General features: G+C 28.8%; 2 protein-coding genes across 4 annotated transcripts; both read right to left on the bottom strand.

The window, feature by feature from the left end:
* Positions 1–13,197: 13,197 nt before the first annotated feature.
* Cin (Molybdenum cofactor synthesis protein cinnamon) lies at positions 13,198–16,455 on the bottom strand. Its single transcript, XM_083079854.1, has 11 exons — positions 16,221–16,455; positions 15,784–15,938; positions 15,525–15,712; positions 15,250–15,457; positions 14,857–15,135; positions 14,727–14,793; positions 14,514–14,628; positions 14,151–14,426; positions 13,846–13,985; positions 13,571–13,758; positions 13,198–13,498 (listed from the first exon to the last, which is right to left on the bottom strand). Exons 1-11 carry the CDS (start codon positions 16,249–16,251, stop codon positions 13,268–13,270), a joined length of 1,878 nt encoding a protein of 625 aa, XP_082935980.1. The 5' UTR covers positions 16,252–16,455; the 3' UTR covers positions 13,198–13,267.
* Positions 16,456–16,789: 334 nt separating this feature from the next.
* On the bottom strand, positions 16,790–21,650 carry LOC145960459 (CLK4-associating serine/arginine rich protein). Of its 3 annotated transcripts, XM_083079959.1 has the most exons (14): positions 21,376–21,649; positions 20,990–21,087; positions 20,747–20,922; positions 20,460–20,675; positions 20,188–20,363; positions 19,978–20,051; positions 19,560–19,907; positions 19,051–19,458; positions 18,866–18,970; positions 18,697–18,745; positions 18,091–18,154; positions 17,918–18,023; positions 17,599–17,847; positions 16,790–17,367 (listed from the first exon to the last, which is right to left on the bottom strand). In XM_083079959.1, the coding sequence occupies exons 1-14, from the start codon at positions 21,505–21,507 to the stop codon at positions 17,349–17,351; spliced, it is 2,220 nt and encodes a 739-aa protein (XP_082936085.1). In that variant the 5' UTR covers positions 21,508–21,649; the 3' UTR covers positions 16,790–17,348. The 3 variants fall into 3 exon arrangements, with proteins under 3 accessions (XP_082936085.1, XP_082936086.1, XP_082936087.1); XM_083079960.1 differs by lacking the exon at positions 18,091–18,154 and having other exon boundaries at positions 18,693–18,745; XM_083079961.1 differs by lacking the exons at positions 16,790–17,367; positions 17,599–17,847; positions 17,918–18,023 and having other exon boundaries at positions 18,693–18,745; positions 21,376–21,650.
* Positions 21,651–24,133: the final 2,483 nt, after the last annotated feature.

Raw genomic sequence — 24,133 nt, 5'->3', positions numbered from 1 at the left:
TATCATTAATAGAAAATTGTTAACACCCAATGTTCGTACAAATTTTACTGCACAGTTTACATATCATGTATGTATCAAGCGACGCGGTAGTGTCGCGACGCCAAGTACATAAAGAACTGATAAAAAATTGGATCCGAGCATTGAGAGTCACTGTTCTCGACGCGGCGCTACCAAGTAGCATATCCGGAATTTTAGGTCAAATTGACGTCAAATAAACTTTCGATTGAAATATTTCAAAAACTAAAGCCGTAATTAAAAATCTAACGGCATTTTTCTCATATAATGTGAATACAAACTTTCGATTGTGACCAGTTTGAATAAAATCGGTGCAGTCACTCCCGAGAAATGTTAATCGCATGTCAGAATTGTGACATTTTTCATTTTCCTTCATAATAAGGTTCAGACTCATGAACGTATCTTCACACGCACACATTTAAAGCGATTTTATTCCTCAAGCTGCGTTCATACCGCGCATATATGATTATTCGCTTTAGTGTGCAAAAATGCTTTAAAAGACAAAACCATTTATGTACATGTGTGTGCATACGTGTGATATGTATATATGTGTGTGTATACGTGTGAGAGATTAATTTATCGCATAACAATTTTCAAAAACCTCTTGGGGATAAAATCTAATCTATCTCGAAAATGGTATCACAAAAATATAAAAACTGTGCCGTTAGATAAGACTTCTAAGGAGACTAATTTATCGTATTATAACAATATTCAAAAACCACCCCTTGGGAGAGAATTCTAATATCTAGAAAATGAAACCTTGTAAAAATACGCGACTTACCCTTAGTAAAGATTTTTAAAAATGCATATATATTTTTTGCAAAAATAATATAATTTTTTACAAAAAGGTGGTAATATCCCTCTAGAAACAACCTTATAAAGGTAAAAAATAATGCGTCAAGTACATAAAAAAATATCTTTGAAAAATCTAACATATATTTTCTGCAGAAATAATATAAATTTTTACAAAAAGCAGTGAGATCCCCTAAAAAAAACCTTATAAAGGTAAAAAAATACGCCAAGTACATAAAAAAAATCAAAAAAGCTAAAAGTGATAAAAATAAAATATTTAAAAACCGATATGAGATCAATACTATTAGCCAAGTACAATAAATTATGTGATATTAATTGGTAATCGATACTAAATGAGTTAAGATTACTTTAATTCCTAAAGCATTTTTTATATGATGTATATAATTTAAAAAAGTTTTACACAAATTCTAAATCGCATAAATGACCTTCAGGTCGAAGTAAGTTATAAAAACTTGGCGTGCCCCCTCCCCCCCCAGGCTCCCGTCGTTTACATATCTTGAATAAAATAAAAAATTTGATTATACAATATACATATATACAATATATATTTGTTAATCCTTTCATTTAGTAAGTACAATTTACATTTTTATAAAATAAGCTTTAGACTACGAATATGCAACAGGCAGCCTGTGGGCCAGAAACGACCTGCGAAGCTTTTCAATCCGGCTTACAACAATCAAACTTTACTTGCAGAGAAAATAAAAAAACTCATAAAAAAAGAGATTTCACTTTGCCTAATCTCTATGTGGTGATTTCCAGGTAATACAGAGGAGACAAGATATATAAGTTCGAAATTTAGCTACGCGCGTGCGCGGTCCGTAGTGAAATTTCAAATTTTACATTGGGCCCATAAAAAATGTAGCTTTTTCCTGTTTTAAACTATATGATTTAAATACGGGGCACGCCAAGTTTTCATATCTTACTTCAACCTGAAGGTCATTTATGCGATTTAGAATTTGTGTAAAACTTTTTTAAATTATATACATCATATAAAAAATGCTTTAGGAATTAAGGTAATCTTAACTCATTTATAATAGTATCGATTACCAATTAATATCACAAAATTTATTGTACTTGGCTAACATTATTGATCTCATATCGGTTTTTAAATATTTTATTTTTAAAAGGTTTTCTTAAATTATCTTAATATCGCTAGTAGAATTATCAAAGTATCATTAAAACATATATATAATCGACTAAAACTAGCCAAAATTCTTGTTTATTTATTAAAAATTACGACGTTTCGACCATATGGTTGTGGTCCTTTTCAAGTATACACTGGAATATTGAAATCGATAATTAGATTTTTTAATTTTTTGATGGTTTGAATAAAAACAGCAATAGACATGAATTAACTGTGAACAATTTGAGTACATACGGTTCAGATAAAAGAGTATAACAATGTAAATCTTAATTTTGTAAACTCTACATATCACAATTACAAGATCATTAACGTCTTGCCACATTTGAAAAAGAGAGATAAAACGTTATGTCAGTGTGAGACTTCATCAAAAACTGAATATGTTAAATCGAAAATATTGAACTACACGACCTTTATTATTTTGTCATAGATGTTGTTTAAGTTATCCGTGTCCTTCTGTAGGTTGATTGAATTATTGGATTTTTTAATATAAAACATTTCAGCAATTTCTCTCTTTCGCACATATTTCTCATTGTGTAATATATTAGGTTTCGTCCAGTCAAATTCGTGTCCTGTTTCTAATCTATGTTTACTTATAACGGAATGATTCGTTTCATGCAGTTTTATATTGCTAAAATGCTCTTTCACTCGAGTATGTAAATGCCTTTTTGTTTGCTCAATATATGACACATTACAATTTTTGCAATTTAATTTATATACAACATTTGTTTTATCGTTATTATGTAAAATATCCTTACCACGTTTTATTAAAGTATTTAGTTTTTTTGTTATTTTATAGACGACGTTAAAGCCACTGCCTCGCAGTAAACGGCACAAGTCATGACTCACATCTTTAACGTATGGTAATGAAATAAAAGATGTCCTGTCGAAATGTTTAAGATTTGCGTCAACGTTCTTGTTGTGGTCACGATTGTTTAAAAAATTAATTCTTTTTTGTATGTGTCGTTTTATGATATGTTCAGGGAAACAGTTATTGAGTAAAATATCATATACTAACTCAAATCATTTACGAATATAATATGAACATAAATATTTCTATACATGATGTAAAATCAAGTTCTTTCTATTAATGCGTTATGTGTCAAGAGATGTTCACATGTGATATTTTCGTATATGCAATAAAGATATTATCTTGAGATATCCAGAGTTGGGAATGTTACTTTATAAAAGTATTTAGTTACAGTTATAGTTTTTTTACTAAGAAATGTAACTAGTTACAGTTACAAGTTACCGATTCTGAAAAATAACGCGTTACAGTTACAGTTACTCAAAAAGTAACGAGTCGTTACTTTGTAATTACTTTTTTGCAATGGAAGTAAAAATATTAATAAAAATATTAAATCTGCACGCAGTAATAAAACTTTAATGACAATCTTGTAAGGTATTAATTTAATTTTTGCAAATTATAGAGAATTTTAGAATGACATTCACTTTAAAGAGAGAAATATACATTTTTAATTTAAAAACAGCTAAATAAAAACAAAAATTTTTATTTAATGTAAAAGAAAACATAATTTAATTTTAAAATAATATAATTTTATTGCATCGCTCTTATAATTTCATTATTTTAAGATAGATAGTATATGTATATAATTAAATCTTTACTTTTTTACTATATTTTTTATTATATATTTGTATATATATATATATATATATATATATATATATATATATATATATATGCATCACGAATAATCCAAATTACAAATATTTATTACTATATTTCTTTTTAGTTAGTTTTTTAATACTTATAAGATACATGAAATACTACATATCATGATGATTAATACATATATAACACATATCATGAAATACTAATACATATTAAATGATTCAATATGTTTAAAATTTTTATTAATAAAAAATGAGAGCATACGCATTGGATCATAAAGTATCGATAAAAGCGTTTATGCGCAAGTGCAAGGTGGTCCAATCCGATTTGCAAAGATTTAATATATATATATACATACATATATATATATATATATATAAAGTAACTATTAAAGCAATTATTAAATTAGTTACTAGTTACCGAAAATATGTAATTGAGTTAAGTTACAGTTACAAATTGGAAAAAAGGAACGAGTTAAGTTAGAGTTACCGAAAAAAAAATAACTATAACTGTAACTTCGTTACAAGTAACGAGTTACTTCCCAACCCTGGAGATATCTCACATAAATCTTTACCTTTGCACAAGAATTATCACTTTTATTTTGGAGAATGCAACAAACTGCAATACTTATTAATATTTTCATACTTACTGAACCATATAGTTCAAATAAGTCTACGTTTTTACCTTGAGTGACAATGAAGAAGAAATCATGGAAACGTTAAAAAGTTCGATATATTTTTCTGAATACTTTCTCCCTTACTTTTTCTACAGGTAAAAAAATTTGTTAGACTTCTTCGATAAACAATTAATATACATGCACGAAAAATATATATTTAGGTAAATACGTATTATATTTATTATATTGGCATAAATTAAGTAATATAAATTAATATATAAAACTGTTTTCACTACAATTTATTAAATCACAATTTTATATTAATGTAACTTTTTTTGTCGACAATATTTTAGTTTTATATAGCCAATTAAAGAAAATGCAAATTTTTTATGGAATTTATGCGATTTATCTCTTTTTAAATTATATTTATCATATTTTTATCACATTAAAAACAATTTATGCGATTATACTAATTTATAAATTTATAATGTATTTACAATTTAACAAAATCATATTAACTCATTACTATTCATCGATAATATTCATACTGTAATTTTTTTATTACATTTGGATATTACATGAATTTTTGTAAGAAAAGAAAATAAATACGCTCTATATTTAACATAAACAAATCGTATCATCACTTCTTTTCGCAATAAAAATTATATGTCGTGTTAAACATTTGTAACGCGTGTTATATAATATTATATGAAATGCGCTTAAAATCATATAATGAGCGCTATACTCTGTTTGAAGATTATTTTACATTTATAAAGATCTAGAAGATATAGCATTAGGATGTGCACGATGTATGATTATATAATATTTCATAAATTATTAATCATTTAACGATATTATTTTAAAGCATATACAATATATATAATATAATTCAAGGAGAATCGATTAGAATCTAGAAACGTATATCTTTTTTAAAACAAAAATAATCTCCAAATAAAAAAAATAATCTGGTTTAGGTAATAAGCGAATTTCTTTGCTCTTTAATCGTTATCCGCATCTAATCGGTAAAAAATTATCTATATAAGAATACAGTTTGATTAACGAGATAAATGGGGAATAAAAATAATGAAATCGATTCACAATAATAATAAAAGTAATAAATAAACTATATATATATTTCATATTTTAGATTTGGGTGGCGTGCTTGTAATAAACAGTGGACGAGTGATGCAACATATTACACTAGAATATTATCAGGAAAGGTTTCTTACATCAATAGAGTTTTGCAAATGGTTAAAGTGTCATGAATTAGACTACAGAAATCTAATAATTGTTGGTGCATTAGCCAATATTCAAAGCGTACTTTGATACAGCTGAGAAATGAGGGTCCTGCAAGTTACTTGTTAAATGCACAAACAAGCGTTACTTTTCAAATCATTGCTTTAAATGTTTCATTTTTAAGTGAATCATTACTAAATTACAAATTCTGATTTTGCTTTTACCTTTTTTTTTAATTAATTCGAATTTATACGCAATTTTATAAATCTTCATGTTAAATGGATCACTATATTATATTTTAAAGTTTCATATTCATTATCTCGACTATTGTAACATTATTTAACTATTCACTAATATCAATATTTAATTTTTAATGCCGATACATCACAAAATATCTATATGTCATAAGTTTAATATTTTGCAGATTTGGATAAATAGTCATTACAAATTTAACAGTTTCTCCAATTATGAAGCAGCCGGCCAGTCACGCCGAATGAGATAGAGTACATTGGTTACTTCAATGTAGCATAAGAAGTATATTTCATATAAATCTCTAGTTTCGCATGATTATATGTTTTATTTTGAAATGCAAGAAATTTAGAACGCTGTACATATTAATATTTTAATACTGTGATTGAATAACACGTAATTCATATGATCTACGTTCCTATTTTGATTAACAATGAAGAAATATATCAGGAAATAGATCTTTAAATTTCAATTCTGTGATGTATTTCGTTAGTATTATTTTAAATTTATGTTTTTAATTTTTAAAAATTCAAATTTTTTACGCGGATTTACGTGATTTATTTTTTCTTAAAATTATCATATCGTTATCATAAAAAGACAATTATATGATTTTAGTAATTAAAAATTTTACTAAGTAAGTTAATTTAGGTAATTTTACATAGATTTTACTAAATAAAAATTAAAAATGTATTTATAATTTGATAAAATTATGCTAAATCGTTATTATATATAACCGATACAGTCTTATACTTTATGCTGCTTCTTTATTATATTTAAAAGAATATTATATTCGGAAAAAACCATTAATATGCTAAACATTTCATGCGATTAGCAATATTTCCAAATATGGATTAGAATAATAGTATATTGCTTTTAATAAAAAATAATAGAAATATTAGTATATAATATATTAAATTGCCACTAGTTATATAGTTGAAACACTTCAAAACTTAGGATTTGAGTTCTTGGAATATCCATCATACAGCCCAGACCATTGATCTGTTCTTTGAGTACTTTAATTAAAAAGAAAATAATCTGAAAGAGCGAGGTCGTATAGATGCCTTGTACATATGTCATGGAAATCAATATATCTTTTTATAAATCTGAAGAAAAAATAAGCAAAATAAAATTTACGTTCGCATGACACATCAAAATTCCTTAAGTTTTCCTTTGCAGTTCCACTCGTCTGTTGGTATTGACAGAATCAACGGAATTTATCACTTTTTTTTATCTCTCTACTCATTCTAAAACTTCTTCGAACCTCAATCCGCGCTGCAAATAGAAAAAATACTGATTTTGTTCGAGAAAAGAAACCAACAAAAGAAGAAAAAGGAAATTTTTAATTGTATATTTTCCGCCTCACATTATATTGAATGGAACCAAGTTACTTGTATCAAATACAAGTTTTATGTTCATTACCTCTAATGTTCATTTTATTCATTTGATTAATACTAAAAATGTCCCATTATTGAATCAATTCAATTAATATCATTATTAGATTATTAAATAATATAGCAATAATTATATGTTGAAAAAAAATATATTTTCTCACTTTTTAATAAAGACATAATTATTTAAAGTTGAAAGTTCTCAATTCAACATTGACTTTTTGAAAATTATTTTTCTTATATATATGAATCATTTTAATAAGAATTTTTTTATATAATAAACTATTTGCTATTAAAATATATATAACTTAATTTCGAGATACATTATGGATAAAATAAATTTCGATTACATCTTGATTGCAATTTAAAAATGCATTTGTATAAATAAAATATACAATTATGTGTAGTTGATATAATCTGAAGAAATGATGAATGATTTAAAATATGTACCGTTTCTAAAACTGCGTACAGCTCGAAAATCGCATTTATAATTTACAAAACTAATTGATATGACCGATCTTAATTTCATCTTGGCAATTCTTCCCCAAATACTAGCAATTATTTGTGATTTAAAATTATTCCTTCAGTTGATACAATTTTATGATATCCAATGATAAATTTCTAACTCAACAGTTATTACAATACTGGCACTGAAATATAAAAACGCAACATCTAAATCACATCAACATTTGCATTAAACATAGATTTTATTCATTAAAATATCGTGCTGATGCAGATGCGAGAAATGGCATTAAAACGATGGACTTCCGAGGAATACAAAAGTGAAAATCGGCGCTAAATCTTACTCAGTAGTTTTTGGAAGAGAAGAAGAAAAGAGAGAGAGAAAGAGAAAGAATTATCGTGAGAAAAAAGCTTGAATAAAAAGATAGGTGTTACCTCGATAAAGTTCGCGCTCGGTAATAACGAAGTATACGTCGCGCGAACTTCTCGAACAGCTCTGTGACAGTTTCAATTTAAAGCGACCGTATTTCCGATAGTGATAAATCGACCGCACCCCCAGAGACGTATTATCGAGGTGAAACCGTTATCGGTTCGCAAAATTAGGGATCACGTCGAGAGAATACGAAAGTCGCGTGATTTTAGCCGACCTCGGACTAATCGTCGAAACAGAGAAATCGAACGCAACGCGAATAAATGTCGGATTTACGTGCGTAATACGTGCGTAATTGCGGCACCTCTCGACGATGTTAGCACCTCTCCGATACTCCGATACTCTTGTACATACACGTGCAAGCATTATTATCTGCCGTTCGCATATGCATATGCGTATATATACGCGTATATATGTATTCTCGCGTTACTCTCGTACACATATATATAATGAGAGAACGCGAATCAAACAGTATGCATATATTGCGTGCGATCATATATGCGGATAAATATATTGTACTTGGCACTTTAAAGAAGAAATCAGACATAGTATAGAAAGATCCGTAATCTAGAAAGTTATATCCGCTTGCACGATTTTATAATATTATATAAGATTGTAAAGAGATACACTCCCGCTCTATCATTAATTATTGTCTTTTTTTTCTCTCTCTCTAGCTTTATTATAAAAATTTGCTCGTTTCAATATTCGCCATATGACAAATAATTCTCGATAATGCTTGATGATATCTACGTTTCCAAATATCCATTCATGTGTTTGCGCGAAAGTGACTTATATAAGTGATAGAATAACATTTTTTACAAGAATTTTATGCGTTATTGAGAATTATTTATTTTTATTTCGCATTATTTTCCAGATAACCGCGTAAATAATATCGGGAAAATATACTTAGGATAGAATACTTGAATAGTATTGATGCAATACTTTTAGTTATCTTATTAAAAAAATGTATCTTTATTATATATTTTAAGGCAAACTGTTACGCAAACGCATTGTGTCATATATTAGCATAATCTCGCATAAGGTACCCGCATCTCTCTCTCCTTCATAACACGCGTTATAGCATGTATCGATCCGATATCGACATTTGCAAATGCACCAACGCACTTTAATAGTTAATATCTCGCATTATGATTTACGTCCATAACATCACCCGCATTATAAGTTATGAATCTTCAAGTTCCCAGTTATATTCTCTCTCTCTCTCTTCGTTCTTTTACCATATAGTCCTTTTTTCCAAGGCAATAATAAATTTCGAAACTTTCGAGAGGATTTTGATACAGAGGATTTCGAGTATCGATTTAATACACCTGTTTTAAATGGATTCGCGATCGATCTTTATACACATATGTATATGCACATATATATACTCATATATATGATGTGCAATTATCCGTAAAGCGAACGTGTTACACTAAATCCTTCTCTCACAAGATTATCTATGTTCTTCGGAGACTTCTGGATTGCTGAATAATTTCAATTACCGCGCAAGCCTCGAACATATATGCTAATGAGACAGACGGCAACCGAGAATTTCATTTGACTAAGAATTTCATTTGAATAAGGCAATTATTAAGAGATTCTAGCAAAGAAATTTTTAAAATAAAGTGCATTTTATTGTATCGCTCTTCAAATCAAATAATCTCAAAGAAATTGAAAAGATACATTGCAATTCGCGTAAAAAAACATAGAATTTTTTAAAATTTCTTATCCTTATATGTATGTATAATTATGTATTAAGTGTGTATTTTTATTTTATATTTACACTTGCATTTATATCAGAAGATGAAAATAATATTTTATTGTCGGAAATATTTACAACATTAAATTGAAACTCTGCTTAGCAAAGATTCAAATCCTACTTAATGAAGATTTGAATACACTCTCTCTTAGTGGAAATTAAAAATTTCTTATCCTATTTAACGGAAATCCAAACTTTGTTTAGCGAAGATTCAAAAGAATGTATGAACTTCTTTCCAATAGCCCAATTTTTCTTGATATTGAAATAATTTCAGAGAATGAAACATATTTCTTTAGATAAAATATTAAAATTTATTTTAATACTTTAATAATTTTCATTAAAAATTGTTCAATGAAATAAATTCTACACATAATATAAAGATCTGCAATAAAAAAATTAGATTGTTTTATTCTTTTTGAATCAAAAGTATCAAATTTATTAATCAACATCTAACGATATTTTATTGAAATATTTATAATAATTAAGTAAAAGAATTTTAAAATGCACACGATTTTTGTATGCTTAATTATTTTAACTGTATACATATACAATATTTTTCTTCCTCTCGTATTACAAATAGCGCATTCTTTCCACGTTCTTGGGCGTGATCGGTGCCTCGATCTATAACCAACAAGGTTACTATTCTTCACAAGACGAGAGCTGAATTGTAAATTACAAAGTATTATGCAAGCTGGTGAAAGCTCTGTCTAAGAGATCTCTAGGTAACATTTTAATAAAAAAAATTAAAAATATCTTTTATATATAATTTTAATATACTTATATTATTATATATTACTAAAATTATATTTATATTATTATATTAATTTTAATATATATATAATCATTTATTATAAAATGCATAATGTTAATGTTTTTAGTAATATTTTTATATATTCTAAATATATATTGTGTTATATAACGTATGTGTTGTATAAACTATTTATTGGAAAAGATTTGGAAAATTATGATAATATTTCTTGGATAATATTTTAGCAGCATTTTATATTTTACTAGCATAATATTTGATGTACATAATGAATGTATTTAATTCTATAAAAAAATCGACCTATAAATATTGACCTATCTCTCTCTTATTGATCTATTTATAGAATTGTGTTGATATTATATTGATATTATAGCGATGTTTAAAATAGAAGATATTTTATGTTATACACATAATATACATATATGTTAAAGAATATATATATATATATATATATATATATATATTCTTTAACATATATGTATATTATGTGTATAACATAAAATATGTATATGTATATTATTTGTATATATATATATATATATACAAATGTAAAATAATTCAAATATGTTTAATGAGGTTCATTGCTCATTAACAATACTACTTTGTGACACATTTTGTTATTTTCAATTAGAATCAGATAATACGCGGTAAAGTCTCGAAATACAAACATTCCTCAATTGCTCTCTTAAGATATCTACTAATATTACAAACATATAAGATTGGCTTCAGAAATTTGATTTTCCTATACCATCCAATTGTGAGATCAACAAGACCTCATCATACTCCTATCATCATACTCCTACTTTTTACTCAGCAAACACAGAATATTGCAGCAATATTGCGGCAATATTACAACATTGCAGCAATGTTGCGGCAATATTACAATATTGCAACAATGTTGCTGCAATATTCTGTGTTTGCTGGGATATGATTATGTGTAATCATCATTCTTGTATTTTATTTGTTTCGATCTTCCTCTTTCTATTTTTTCTTATTATAAGTTTGAATATATTTCAATAGTAATATAATTGAATACATTTAGGAAATGTTTTAGAAATCAACACATGGGATGTAAAGGTTACCCTAACAACACACATGTCCAAAAGACGTCCATAGAATATCTAGAGGACAGCCAAAGGATATTTTATGTCCTCTGGATGTCCTCTCGATGACCTCTGGACATCTTTTGGACATGTGTTTTGTTAGGGTATTGAGGTTTGAGAGGCTATTTTGAATGATGCGAAAAGTCATTTGAAATAAACCGTTATTTTCTTTGGCTGTGTTCCAAAATTCACTGCCAGTACTGAAAATCTATAGTGTACGTCACGTAAACTATAAATTTTCAGTACTGGCAGTGAATTTTGGAACGCAGCCTTTATTTCAACTTTTGGATAGATTGTTATAAGATTTACTTTTTGTATAATAAATCAATCAAATTAAATAAATTAAAATAAAAAAAGTCATAAACAGATAAAAATTTACATATATCTCTGAGAGAATTTTTCCATCCAAAAATTATTACCATAATCCATGTACCGGAATTGTTTGCACGTAGAATTAATATAAATAATAAAATTCACAATGTCCTTTATGTTGATAATTTGATATTTTAAAATTACCGCAATTATCTCTTTAGGTAAATTCATTATCGTAATCATTTTGGAAAAAAATATAGCAAAGCACAAAAAATTTAAAGTTTCAATTAGAATTAACAAATCTAACGTTCTATTTATTTTGTTTATAAGCAAACGAAGTTTACTATACTAACCAAAGTCATAAACTGAGTGTCTCCTATACACGTTTTCTTATATAATTATATATATTTTCTTATATAATTACATTCGGCGAACTTGACAGTTTGACAACGTTAGTATAGTTAGCTTCTATTAATATTCTTTTAGCTTTGAAATAAAATATAACCATAATCTGCCCACTCATCTATTATTTTTTCTTTATTCGTATAAATTATCTCATTTTTAAAGGATTGATGAATTGTTTCAAAACATTTCCTATTAAACATGGCTAATCAAATTATTTAAAGTTAAAAATATTTAAAAGACTTACAAGAAATCTACTTGTTTATCAAAAATATAATACAAAATTCTTTCGAATATTTTTTGAATCTTTTTCTTTATATTGATGAAATATATTTTAATACTTTGTCTAAATTTATAGATGTGGTATATGAATGTAACAGAGAAAATATATTAAAGAACGCCATGATTTAAACAAAGGTATAATAGTTAAACAAAGGTATAATAGTTAAAAATATCGTATTAATGAATTCAACACATTAGAAGGAGGCATAAAAGTAAATCGAGAGAGATAGCAACATATTTCTTTCAATATCTATAAGAAAAAGTTTATTTAGAGAACTAAGAAAGAGAGAGAAAGAGAAAGAGAGAAAAAGAGAGAGAGAGAGAAATATATATATATATATATATATATATATATATATATATATATATATATATATATATATATATAAAGTTTATTTAGAGAACTAAGAAAGAGAGAGAAAGAGAAAGAGAGAAAAAGAGAGAGAGAGAGAGAGAAATATGTGTGCGTGTGTGTGTGTGTGTGTGTATATATATATATATATATATATATATACACACATATATATATATATATGAAGAGAAAAAAAAAGTTCTACAAAAGATACCTAAAAAATTTACTCATATAATAGTAAGAAATATGAAATTAGATATATTTTCCCAATCGTTTTCCCAAAGTTTTGCTCGCGATTTTGATAGATATTACTTAAAACCGATAAGCATCGCTGGTAGAATACTATTCTTATCTAGCTTTTGTATCTTCGTTGTCCGTCCTGGTAGCATTAAAAGCGCGTTAGCGCCTTTACAGTTAAGTAGCTTACTGCTAATTTGGTCCCCCGTACTGTAGGCCAACGGGTATATTTCATTGTCACTCCATTTCAAAATCACTCTTACGTACTCAGGGCGCGGATCCAAATTATATGTTGACATTAACTAGAAGATATGTATAATAATATGCATCAAGCATTTCCACGTTTTGAGAAATATAAAAATAATCTTACAAACCATAGCTTGTACTATGATGGGTTCGGAAAAATCACCGCGCATCTCGTTTAGAAGGGGTAAAAGAAATAAATGTGCGGTAACAATAGCGGATACTGGATTTCCTGGTAAACAAAGAAAATATTTCTTTCTGCTATGATACATACATGTTGCAAACGTCGTTGGTTTTCCTGGTTTCATATTTACACGACCTAAGAGAAAATGTTCTTCATGTATTCTTCCTGAGAAAACTTCAAATATTTAATCTTGACAAATAAAAAAAAAGTTAAGATATATACCAAAATGTATAGTAGCTTTGAAATATCTCTCTAAAATAGGTTTCAACATATCTCTATCGCCCATAGACACAGAACCTGTTGTCACAAGTATATCTACTTTTTCTATAGCTTCCATAATTTTGTGCACCATAGTAAACTCACTACAAAATAATAATTATATTAGTATGTAATTAATTATATTAGTATGTAGTAATGTATTAATTTATAATTATATTAATAAATTAATATCATTTAAACAATTATAATAAATTAAATATATTAATAACAATATGTGCAGAAAACATAATAAATTTCGATTTATTTACTCATCAATTGCAATTCCAAAATCCAAGGGATAGTAACCATTTTCTTTTAATAGTGTAATTAGAGTTATTCTATTACTATCATAGACATGTCCTGGTTTTAAAAATTCTCCAGCTTCTTGTAGCTCATCTCCAGTAGACAGTATACCTACAGATGGAAGATTATTAACTGTAACTTGTTTGCAGCCACAAGCTGCCAGAAGTCCCATCTCTATTGAACTAATACTTGTGTGTGATTTTAAAACTAAGCTTCCTTTTTTTATATCACAACCAATGGGTCTACAATAATACATATGAGGAAATAAATAAATATATGGTTTAAAATTTACATCAAAGAAAATATGTGAAAAATAATGAGTTTTATACCTGATATCTTGTCCTTCTACTGGTTGAGTCATTATTTCAATCTCTTCTTCCTCCATATTATTGGAACTCTTTGATATTAACTTGGTATCTTCAACTTGTACAACCGCTGTTGCTCCTGCAATTAGAAATAAAAATGATAGTGAATTTCTTATGATGAATAAATCAATATAATGTATAATTTGCAGTATAATTATTAACAATAAAATCGCTTACCATCAGGAACGGGTGCTCCAGTATTCACACGTACACAAGTGCCAGGTTGAAAGGAAACCAATGTGGGCTAAAACAGTTCTTTTTTTGTAGTTCTAACTTATTACATTGCATATTTATTATTGCAACTTACTGTAGTCCCTGCTTTTACACCACATAATACTCTTCTACTACCTTTTCCATCACTTGCTAATACCGCATATCCATCTTTAATAGAAGCTCTAAATGGTGGTAAATGATAATTGGAATATATATCTTCAGATAATATTCTGCCATAGGCATCATTTGCATTTATAATTTCAACTTCTCTTTCTTTTTCGACACTTCTACGAATCATTTCTACTGCTTCTTTTACAGAAATCATAGGAAACGGGGATTCTCTAAGACGTGTTGCTACATTTTCGAAATTTATCTGGAATAAATTAATTATATATGCACAATCTCTTACAAACGTACACATACATTATTTTCTTTAGAAAAAAAAAATATATATATATAATAGTTATTATTTATAAAAGTGTCTTACTGGACTTGTGCAAGATTTATCATGTAAACAAGGTGTAATATTATGTTGCACAATGTTATGAGTATCTTTAATTTTTGTTTTATTATCTAAAATCAAATCTACTGCATGTGGTATCGCATGTGCAATTGCAGTTAAGCATTCTGTCGCAGCTTTTCTTGACCCAGGCAAATTAATGATCAGTGTTTTATTTCGTATTCCACATACAGCTCTGAAAATATATTAAAAATATAAAGATTACATAATTTTAAAAATTATAAAATAAAAAAAAACATTACCGAGAAAGCATAGCCATTGGTGTTACTTTTAGACTTGATATGAGCATTGCTAGAGATATTCCAGGTGTTTCTTTATGTATAATTTTTTTAGTAGCTTCAGGTGTAACATCTCTGTTAGAAAATCCAGTGCCACCAGTAGTGAGAATAACATCAGCTTTATTTCCATCGCTCCAATCAATTAAATGTTTCTGCATTGCACAAATATAATAAATTAAAATATCAATGTACTATACAAGATAAAGTATGCTTATGTAGTTACCATTATTAAATCCTCTTCATCTTTCACAATTGCGTTGCAAGATACTTCTCCCTTAAGTATATTTCCTATTGAGTTTTCATTTTTATTATTGATAAGTTTTTTCAAAGTAGGGCCACTTTCGTCTTCTTTCTCACCACTTGCACAAGTATCGCTTACTAAATAATTACATTATATACATATATAATAAATATATTTACAACTTGCATCGACATTTACAAATAATAATTAAATCATTCTATAAAATGAGAAATAGTCATTTATACTTATATTAGATTATTAATAGTTAAGAATAATGAATATGAAAGTGCACCATATGTAACCTTAAATATATAATTTAAAATATTTTACAATCTTCCATTAAAATTGATCTTATTAATGTATGTATTTTAATGTAAAGTGTACATATATATACATATGTGTGTGTGTATAATACATACCAGTTAAAATTGCATATTTTATTAGCACCATTTTTAACAATTTATAATAATCCTTTAATGAATTTTATTTTGAGGTAGCTTCAAGTAACTTTGATAACCAATCTCTCATCTAAAAAAGTTAGTGATAGCCATTGATGCAATGATATATACATATATATGCACACAAGATAAAACGATTACAAATTTATGAAGATAAGGAAACGTGTATATGTATACTATATTAGTCTTATTATGAACACAGACATACACACATATCTTATATACATATAACAATATGTGATTTATGCTGTTTCATAGAGTATGACCATCATATGATAAAGTGAAGTACGTGATACATCTCCAATAATTCACTTTCGTGTGCAAAAAATCATACTATTAGTTATTTTTTTCTTGCAAATGTAAAAACAGACCTTCCAGTCTCTACATTATACACACTGAAGTAAAATCTTTAATAAATTTATTAATAAGTAGGAAACACTTTTGTGTAACTTATGTAAAATAACATAGAACTATTAATTAGTAAATACTAATGTAAATGGTTGCGTGAAAAATAATTACTATTTGTCTCCTACTGAGCAATGGGTCTTTATTGTGTTGAATAGTTATCTAACAATAATGTACCTATAATAAGATAGCAAAGTGCATTTGATTCTGAAATATGATGGTATCATATTTCCAATAAAAGATTCGTATCTTGTTGATCCATCCGTCCTTGCTCTGTTCGTGCGAAAGAAAAGTTATAAACATGATTTTCTTGCAATAACATTAATTACTTTTATATAGCTTTTACTAGCAAACAACGTAAGAAATATGCTTACATTATTTTTACATTGGTTCTTCTAATTCTTATATATTTGCAAATATGCATAAATTATGTATAAATATTTTTTATACCAGTTACTTTTATATATATTGTAAAGCAGATAAGATCAAACTAATTTATATGACGCACGTTTTAGAACAATTACACGCTTAAGTGATACATTATTTCATATACTTTTCCTTCAAAACATGAATTTTTAAGCAATTAACAATGACTCAAGGAAGGAATGCAGTTGTATAGGAAATATTTGCAATGTTTCAACTTATTTGGATGGAAGATTAACTGTATTCTGTTGTCTCCTGAAGTCAGTAGTCGACTAGGCCTCTGAAATAATGGAAAATAGGAATAATTAACAGCATATAAATTTATTTTATGTACTCAAATGCAATTGCACCGATAATTATTTAAATAAACATTAATCGTCGTTTAAGAAATGTTAAACGTTGATTGATGAAATAATTTTCTTTCTGTATTATGTGATTAGTATATACAGCATTTGCATACTCTCGATGCAATTCGACTTTAATAAATAAATCAAGGGAGGAGACATTTTACCGACTGCTCCTCGGACTCAACGAACGAAGTGGTGAATCTCTGTATTTTCTACGCGATTCAGTTCGACTCCGATCGCGATCATCGCGTCGATCTCTCTCTCTATCCCGCTCGCGTTCACGATCGCCGTCCATATCACGCCTCTCACGACGTACATGATGCCTTGGACTACGGTTCGGGCTCGGTGTACGAGATATAGAAGAGCGTGTGTCAGAACTATGGCCTTCATAACGATGCCTTCGTTCTCTCTGCCTGTGAGAAGTGAAAATCAATATTATTATTCAAATGGATGTATCTGCACGTCACACAAAAAATTATTTACTTTCTACGAAGTTTCAAAGACATTTCTCGTATCTCATCTTCTCGATCCTGTCTTTGTTGCTCCATCTTCTCGATTCTCAACTGTTCTGCCTTTTTGTCTGCTTTATCTGAAAAGATACATCTTTAGTTTCCTTTTTATAATACAAGATATTTTTTTATTGCGCATCAACTAACATTGCCTGTTTAATAAGGCCTGCATCTTCTTTTTAAGCCGCTCCTGAGGTGTGATTTTCAATGACTGAAAGATTTAAACTCTTAAAGGTTTATAATTAAATAGCGGATATTTGGCATAATTTAAAAGTCTAGCCCACTATATATATTTAAATCAATATGTACATGTATGTACTGATAATATATATGTTATATTATTAATTACAAAACATAACTGAATATACACACAAAAAATGTATATCCTCTATTGAATGATTAGTAAAACGCAGCTATAAGCAAATTAAAAAAAATAATGATAGCAATGTGATAACAGTATAATTGAATTTAAATCCGTTGGGTGATATGTATTTTGTGCATATCAACATGAAAATGTCAATTTCTTTGTGACTCTAACAAAATGTGTTAATGTTCTAAAATATATTAAAAATAAAATATCAAATAAAAATATAAAATATACAACGTTGACACGTTAATTATGTAATACAACAACGAAAACGAGAAGCGCTTTATAGGCTCCTCGTTTGGATGGTACTTATTTAGAGACAAGTATGTTTTGTCTTTATTCTCTGCGCGTTAAGTGACTAAGAAAGCGTTATGGTTCTTACTGACTTTGTGTCCGACACCAGAATTTGTACTTAACCCTGCTTTTGGCTTGTTCCTGAAAAATATTCGAAAAAGATTTTAAAAATTCATACTGACCTGAATATATGACAATTCATGTATATTCATTCAAATAATTTTAAATATATCACAAATCGAGATCGCGTTCGTTGCTTACATGCTTGTGTTAATCGGTATTTTCGGTGTTGTTGAATTGGATTTTTCTTCATTATCAGATAGCTCTAGTTCGAGGCTTGATGATTTTCCGCGCCGACCATAATATCTATATAAAAAAAAAAGAAAACAATAAGCTTTGCATAAAGTTTACATTAATGTTCGACAAAATCTGCATAAAATTTTTACCTTGGCAGTGTTGGCATCTTATTATCGTCGCTGCGCGATCGTTTACAACTAGACTGACTCCTTGATCTTGACCTAGATCTCGATGGAGATTTTGATCTGGAACGAGATTTGGATCTCGATTTTGACGGCGAATAGCGTTTCTTTCGATAGCTGTCCCTTGAACGGCTCCTGTTGCGTGATTTAGATCTGGATCTCGATTTGGACACACTGCTCGAGGATGAGCTCCTCGACTTCTTCAAACGCGAACGAGATCTAGACCTCGTCTTCGATCGAGAAATTGAACGCGATCGAGATCTACTGATACTTTTGCAGCGCGAACGTGACTTGCTTCGCGTTCGTGATCGTCTAGAATGACTTCTTGTTCGTGATCTTGTGTACTTTCGAGCTCTCGAACGCGTACCCCTAGATCTAAAATATAAGAACGAATATTGAAAACATATAACAGATTATAAAACATTTATTTAATTTTTTTCCATATGTTAATTTTCTTTTTCTCTTGCAACACTTACCTAGAACTTATTCTGGATCTACTTTGCTTTTTATCATGTGTTCTATAAGATTTAATCCTACTAATGGAGCGTGAACAACTTCTTGATCTAGATTTGGATATTTTCCTATTAATGGATCTCTCGTTAAAAGCAGGACTATCCGATCTCCGTCGTCTGAGATATGAATAATTGACTTTTCTCGAATTCGACGAAGACACATGTGATGTGCTACCATGAGTCTCTTCTTCCCCACCAAAGCTCGTGATATAAGTAATCTGTCCGGTATTTACAGGCGATGCGGATCGCGATCGCGATTTGGAAGAGGATTTTCTATAAGGATTGTACTCTGGACTCTCTCTAGCTGCATAACTAAAGAAAAAAACAATTGATATAATATAATAATGTAAAATCTATTCGAGGAAATATAACAAATTATTACCTAGGAGGACTCATAACACGACCTATCATTTTTTTTTCTCTAAACGCACGCCGTTCTCTACGCGATCGTCGACCCTATTTAAAATAAAAATAGATATGCATCACAATAAAGTTTTTTTATATATATCAGAATAATATTTTAAATATTAATTATATTTTTTATATATCATTATATTACTATTATAATACTTGAATTAATATAATCATTTACCGAATACATAGCTTTTTCCTCTTCCTGCTTTCGAGCTTGTCGCAAGGTTTCAGCTTCTTCAAAGTCTTGTGTTAAAAAGCTAAAATAATCAGCACCTAAAAGTCCATATTTTTGAGCTACCAGATTCATTTCATGTGCCTGAGATGGTTCTATTTGAGATACGTCCACGCATATATCTAATAAAAAATGTTATATTAAAAAAAAATTATCCCTTTCTTCTGATATTGAGATTAAAAGTACATTAAATATCACGTAAAATAAAATAATTGTACCTAAATCTATATCGCTATCTTCGTCATCTCCCTTTTCTTCCGATATTACTGGATCTCCCGATTTTACTGGCTCGGGTATCGGTTCTTCTGTTTCATAATTATACCCGATTGCAGCATTATTGGCAGATTTTTTCTTATCCTTTGCAGCATCCAATTTTGTGGATGAACCAAATTGTTCTTCCACATGTATCTGATGAAGAAACTTTTCTTCAGTCACTAAACAGAAAGACATTTAGATAAAAACATGAAAAAAATTATCAAGCAATTTTGCAAGACAAACAACGTACCACCCAGAAATTCATTTTGTACAATTATACGATAGCGTTCATAATTGATATGTCTATCTTCACTTGTCAGAGCAATATCAACATCAATGGTATCCGGTGCCTCTGGTATCCAATCTAGGTGTGCTCGCACATCAAAACGATCTATGAGATTGTCATCATTGTTCTGCCATGGCATCCTACCAATAAAATGAACTTTTCTCATTTAAATCTATTATACTAGTGCTTGATTATTGCAACACTCACATGTTTGCGGGACTAGCACCTGCAGCAGCTATTGCCGGATCCAAATATATCTTGCATGGTCTGCCGTGTAGTTGGAGAAATTGCGTAGGATCAGACTTCTAAACGAAGCATAAAAATATTCAATTACGATACGGTAATTCTGAGCTTTCCGATATGTCCTTGTTAATTCAATTCTAAACATAAAGGAAAAGCGGAGTAAGGAAATCGGGAACGTATAAAAAAAAAATTTGACAGACTATCTTACTATATTGAAAATTAATATATATAGTAGAGAGAGATTTTCGGAGAAATAACTTAATACGTTGATTTTTTTTTTTTTTTTTACTGCGTAAATTATACAAGGCAACTTGTTTGACGTGGAAAGTGTACATCTTTCGCGATCTTACGATTTTCTCATAGTAGTCACGTCTACGTTCCGCTCTACGACGATAATCGACCAGCATGCCACGAATCTTCTTTTCCTGCTTGCGTGCCTCATGCCACATTCTGCCGCCGGTCTTCTTCACGGAGAAGCTCATTTTCACCAGGAGGATTAATTTCGCGCGGCTAGCTTGACGTGGATGCCATTCGACCGCCTGTGGTCGCCAAAAAATTGAAGAACTAATAATTGACACGCTTTCTTATCCCACGAGATGGACATATTGCCCTCCAGAAGACTAGTGACCTCTCTCGGCGTCGACTGGAATTGTTGCATTTAACCCTCAGACCACTGGCGGATTATTTTGAAAATGTGGCGATCAATATTAAATTATTTCGTCATACATATATATAATTTAATTTACAAATACTTTATTATATATGTATTATTATATGTAATAATAAGATTACAGCAATTTGATATTTATTATTCTTATATATTATCTGAAGAAATTATATTATCTTATATATATATTATCTAAAAAAATAGCTAGAAAATCACTAAAGTTAAATCAGTAAATAAAGATTTCTTTACCTTTTATTTGAAGTTGAATCATCAAAGTGCACATTATCTCCCTCATCATCATTATTTAAAATAAGAGAAGAGTATGTACAGAGAGAAGACTGAGAGGTCGTGGCCTGCTTTTAGGTGATCCCTGAAAACGATACTCCCTCTATGGACATTGAAAATGTGGACATGAACTACAAAACCAATGTCCACGAATGTTCTCAGAGGGTAACATATATGTCTCTCTGATAATATAAATAATATAAATAATAATAAAAATATAAATAATTTAATTAATAATAATTTATTATATAAAAATATTAGTATGTTCTCTTTTTCCACGCTATTATTTATTTATTTATTTATGTGTGTTCTTTTTCTACTCAACATCATTTATTTATTTTTTATTTATTTATTTATTTAGCTCGCTCTAAGTCAGTCTTCTAAAATACAAAACTAAATATTATAGAATTTGACTTTGAAAATAAAATAATCGAATAAATTCAAATAATTAGCATAACGAAAGGTTCCGTGATAAGTTATTTAATAAAATAATCAATTTTAATTAATTAATGAAAATACTTCTATAATTTAATATTCCGCGTTAGCGTAAATATTTTATAATATATAAAATATTTTGGCAACGAATTATTGATAACACGGTGTTCGACTTTGGCAATATAAAATATAAACAGTAGCGCGCTATGTTTCGGCTTTGTCATCATTCGCACGGTGACTCTCGAGTAATAAGATAGTGGTGAGAAACGTTTCGTATTGTATTGTAATTTTTTTACTAAACACGATTACAATTAGTATCGAAACATAATTTGCTTTAAATATTAATATAAATTAATTAATTAAAAATTAATTCACGACATGAAACTGTATCGCAACTTTAAATCTTTATCAAATCGCAATCATTTATTACCGTGATTAAAAATTGAAACAAAATATACATAAATGGGGATAAGAGACTTAATTATGTTATGAACTTTCGATCATTGATGCTTATTATATTTCATTAACAATATTAGAATTAATTATATTTCGACCAATACTTTAAATTTTAACAATCCTTGTTAATTAAACAATGTACAATTTAATCGAGAATCGATTAAATGATAGGAATCCAAAATGTTAAATTATTGCTTCGATCGTTGCGATCTTTACGGACAATAATTATTATTTCAATACCTAGAGTCACAAATATATTTCATCCGTGTTACTTTATCGTTCTACTTGAAAATCTAAAAATAATTTGGATTATGAGAGAATACAAAGTAAAACAATCAAATTATAGATGCAAATAAATAGCATAACGAAAGGCTCCGTGATAAATTGTTAAAAAATAATCAATTTAAATCAATAAATTAAAATACTTCTATAATTTAATATTCGGCGCGCGAATATTTTATATTACAGAGAATATTTCGGCAACGAGAGAATTATCAATAACACCGTGTTCAACCTTGATAAACAGTATCGCGCTATTGTTAATACGTTACACGGCTTTATTATCATTCGCACAGAACCTTGAGCAATAAAGTAGTGACGTTTCATATATTATCAAATTCTTTCTTTCCATAGTCGACCCCTGGCGATATAAACAGTACCGCGGTAATGTTCTTGACTTACGATCATTCGCTCAGTGGCTCTTGAGCAGTGAAGTAGTGATGTGAGACGTTTCATATATTATCAAATTCTTTCTCTAAACACAATTGCAAGTGCAACGAGGAACTTTTCGTGAATAAGTGTAAGTGCAACGAGGATTAAAGTGCCACGAGAAAAGAGCGACGGAAGCAAAAGAAAAAAGGAGGTTTTGGAAGTGGATGGATCAATAAGATATGATGTAAGTCATTAATATAAATTATTTATCACATTCATTATTTATTATATTGTTGCGTCCCCGCGTCCCGTCCCGCTGAATGTATTCGTCACCCGTTGAATTCTTTCGAAGAAGATCGTTTTCGCATGCGTTGTCAAGATATTGTTATAGACAACGACTATCAGAGAGTCTAAGCCCAGCTGTCAAGTTGTGCGGAGGCGCGTCTATTTGTGATCCGTTTTACGATTATTCTGAATTCTTGTATATTACTCGCGATTTATTAAAATTCTTGTGCACCTTAAACTACGTTATTATTTACGAGTGCACGAGCGTTAGCGTATGCCGATTGTGTCGCGCGCGTTCGATATATATCGCGTTCGATATATACCGCGTT

Source organism: Camponotus vicinus, unplaced genomic scaffold (assembly GCF_025532165.1).
Source record: "Camponotus vicinus isolate PSW18456_S1 unplaced genomic scaffold, iyCamVici1.0 SCAF_10, whole genome shotgun sequence".
NCBI lineage: Eukaryota > Metazoa > Arthropoda > Insecta > Hymenoptera > Formicidae > Camponotus > Camponotus vicinus.
Note: the sequence above shows the minus strand (reverse complement) of the source record. Positions and strands in the feature narration are given on the sequence as shown.

Coding starts and splice junctions, on each gene's coding strand:
- Cin (XM_083079854.1), bottom strand. CDS start 16,251: ATGGTGCTAATAAAATATGCAATTTTAACTG. Junction 15,458..15,524: donor CCAATGGCTATGCTTTCTCG/GTAATGTTTTTT, acceptor ATATATTTTCAG/AGCTGTATGTGGAATACGAA. Junction 14,794..14,856: donor GTGTAAAAGCAGGGACTACA/GTAAGTTGCAAT, acceptor GAACTGTTTTAG/CCCACATTGGTTTCCTTTCA.
- LOC145960459 (XM_083079959.1), bottom strand. CDS start 21,507: ATGAGCTTCTCCGTGAAGAAGACCGGCGGCAGAATGTGGCATGAGGCA. Junction 20,676..20,746: donor ACAAAATGAATTTCTGGGTG/GTACGTTGTTTG, acceptor CTTTCTGTTTAG/TGACTGAAGAAAAGTTTCTT. Junction 18,024..18,090: donor GGCCTTATTAAACAGGCAAT/GTTAGTTGATGC, acceptor GTATCTTTTCAG/ATAAAGCAGACAAAAAGGCA.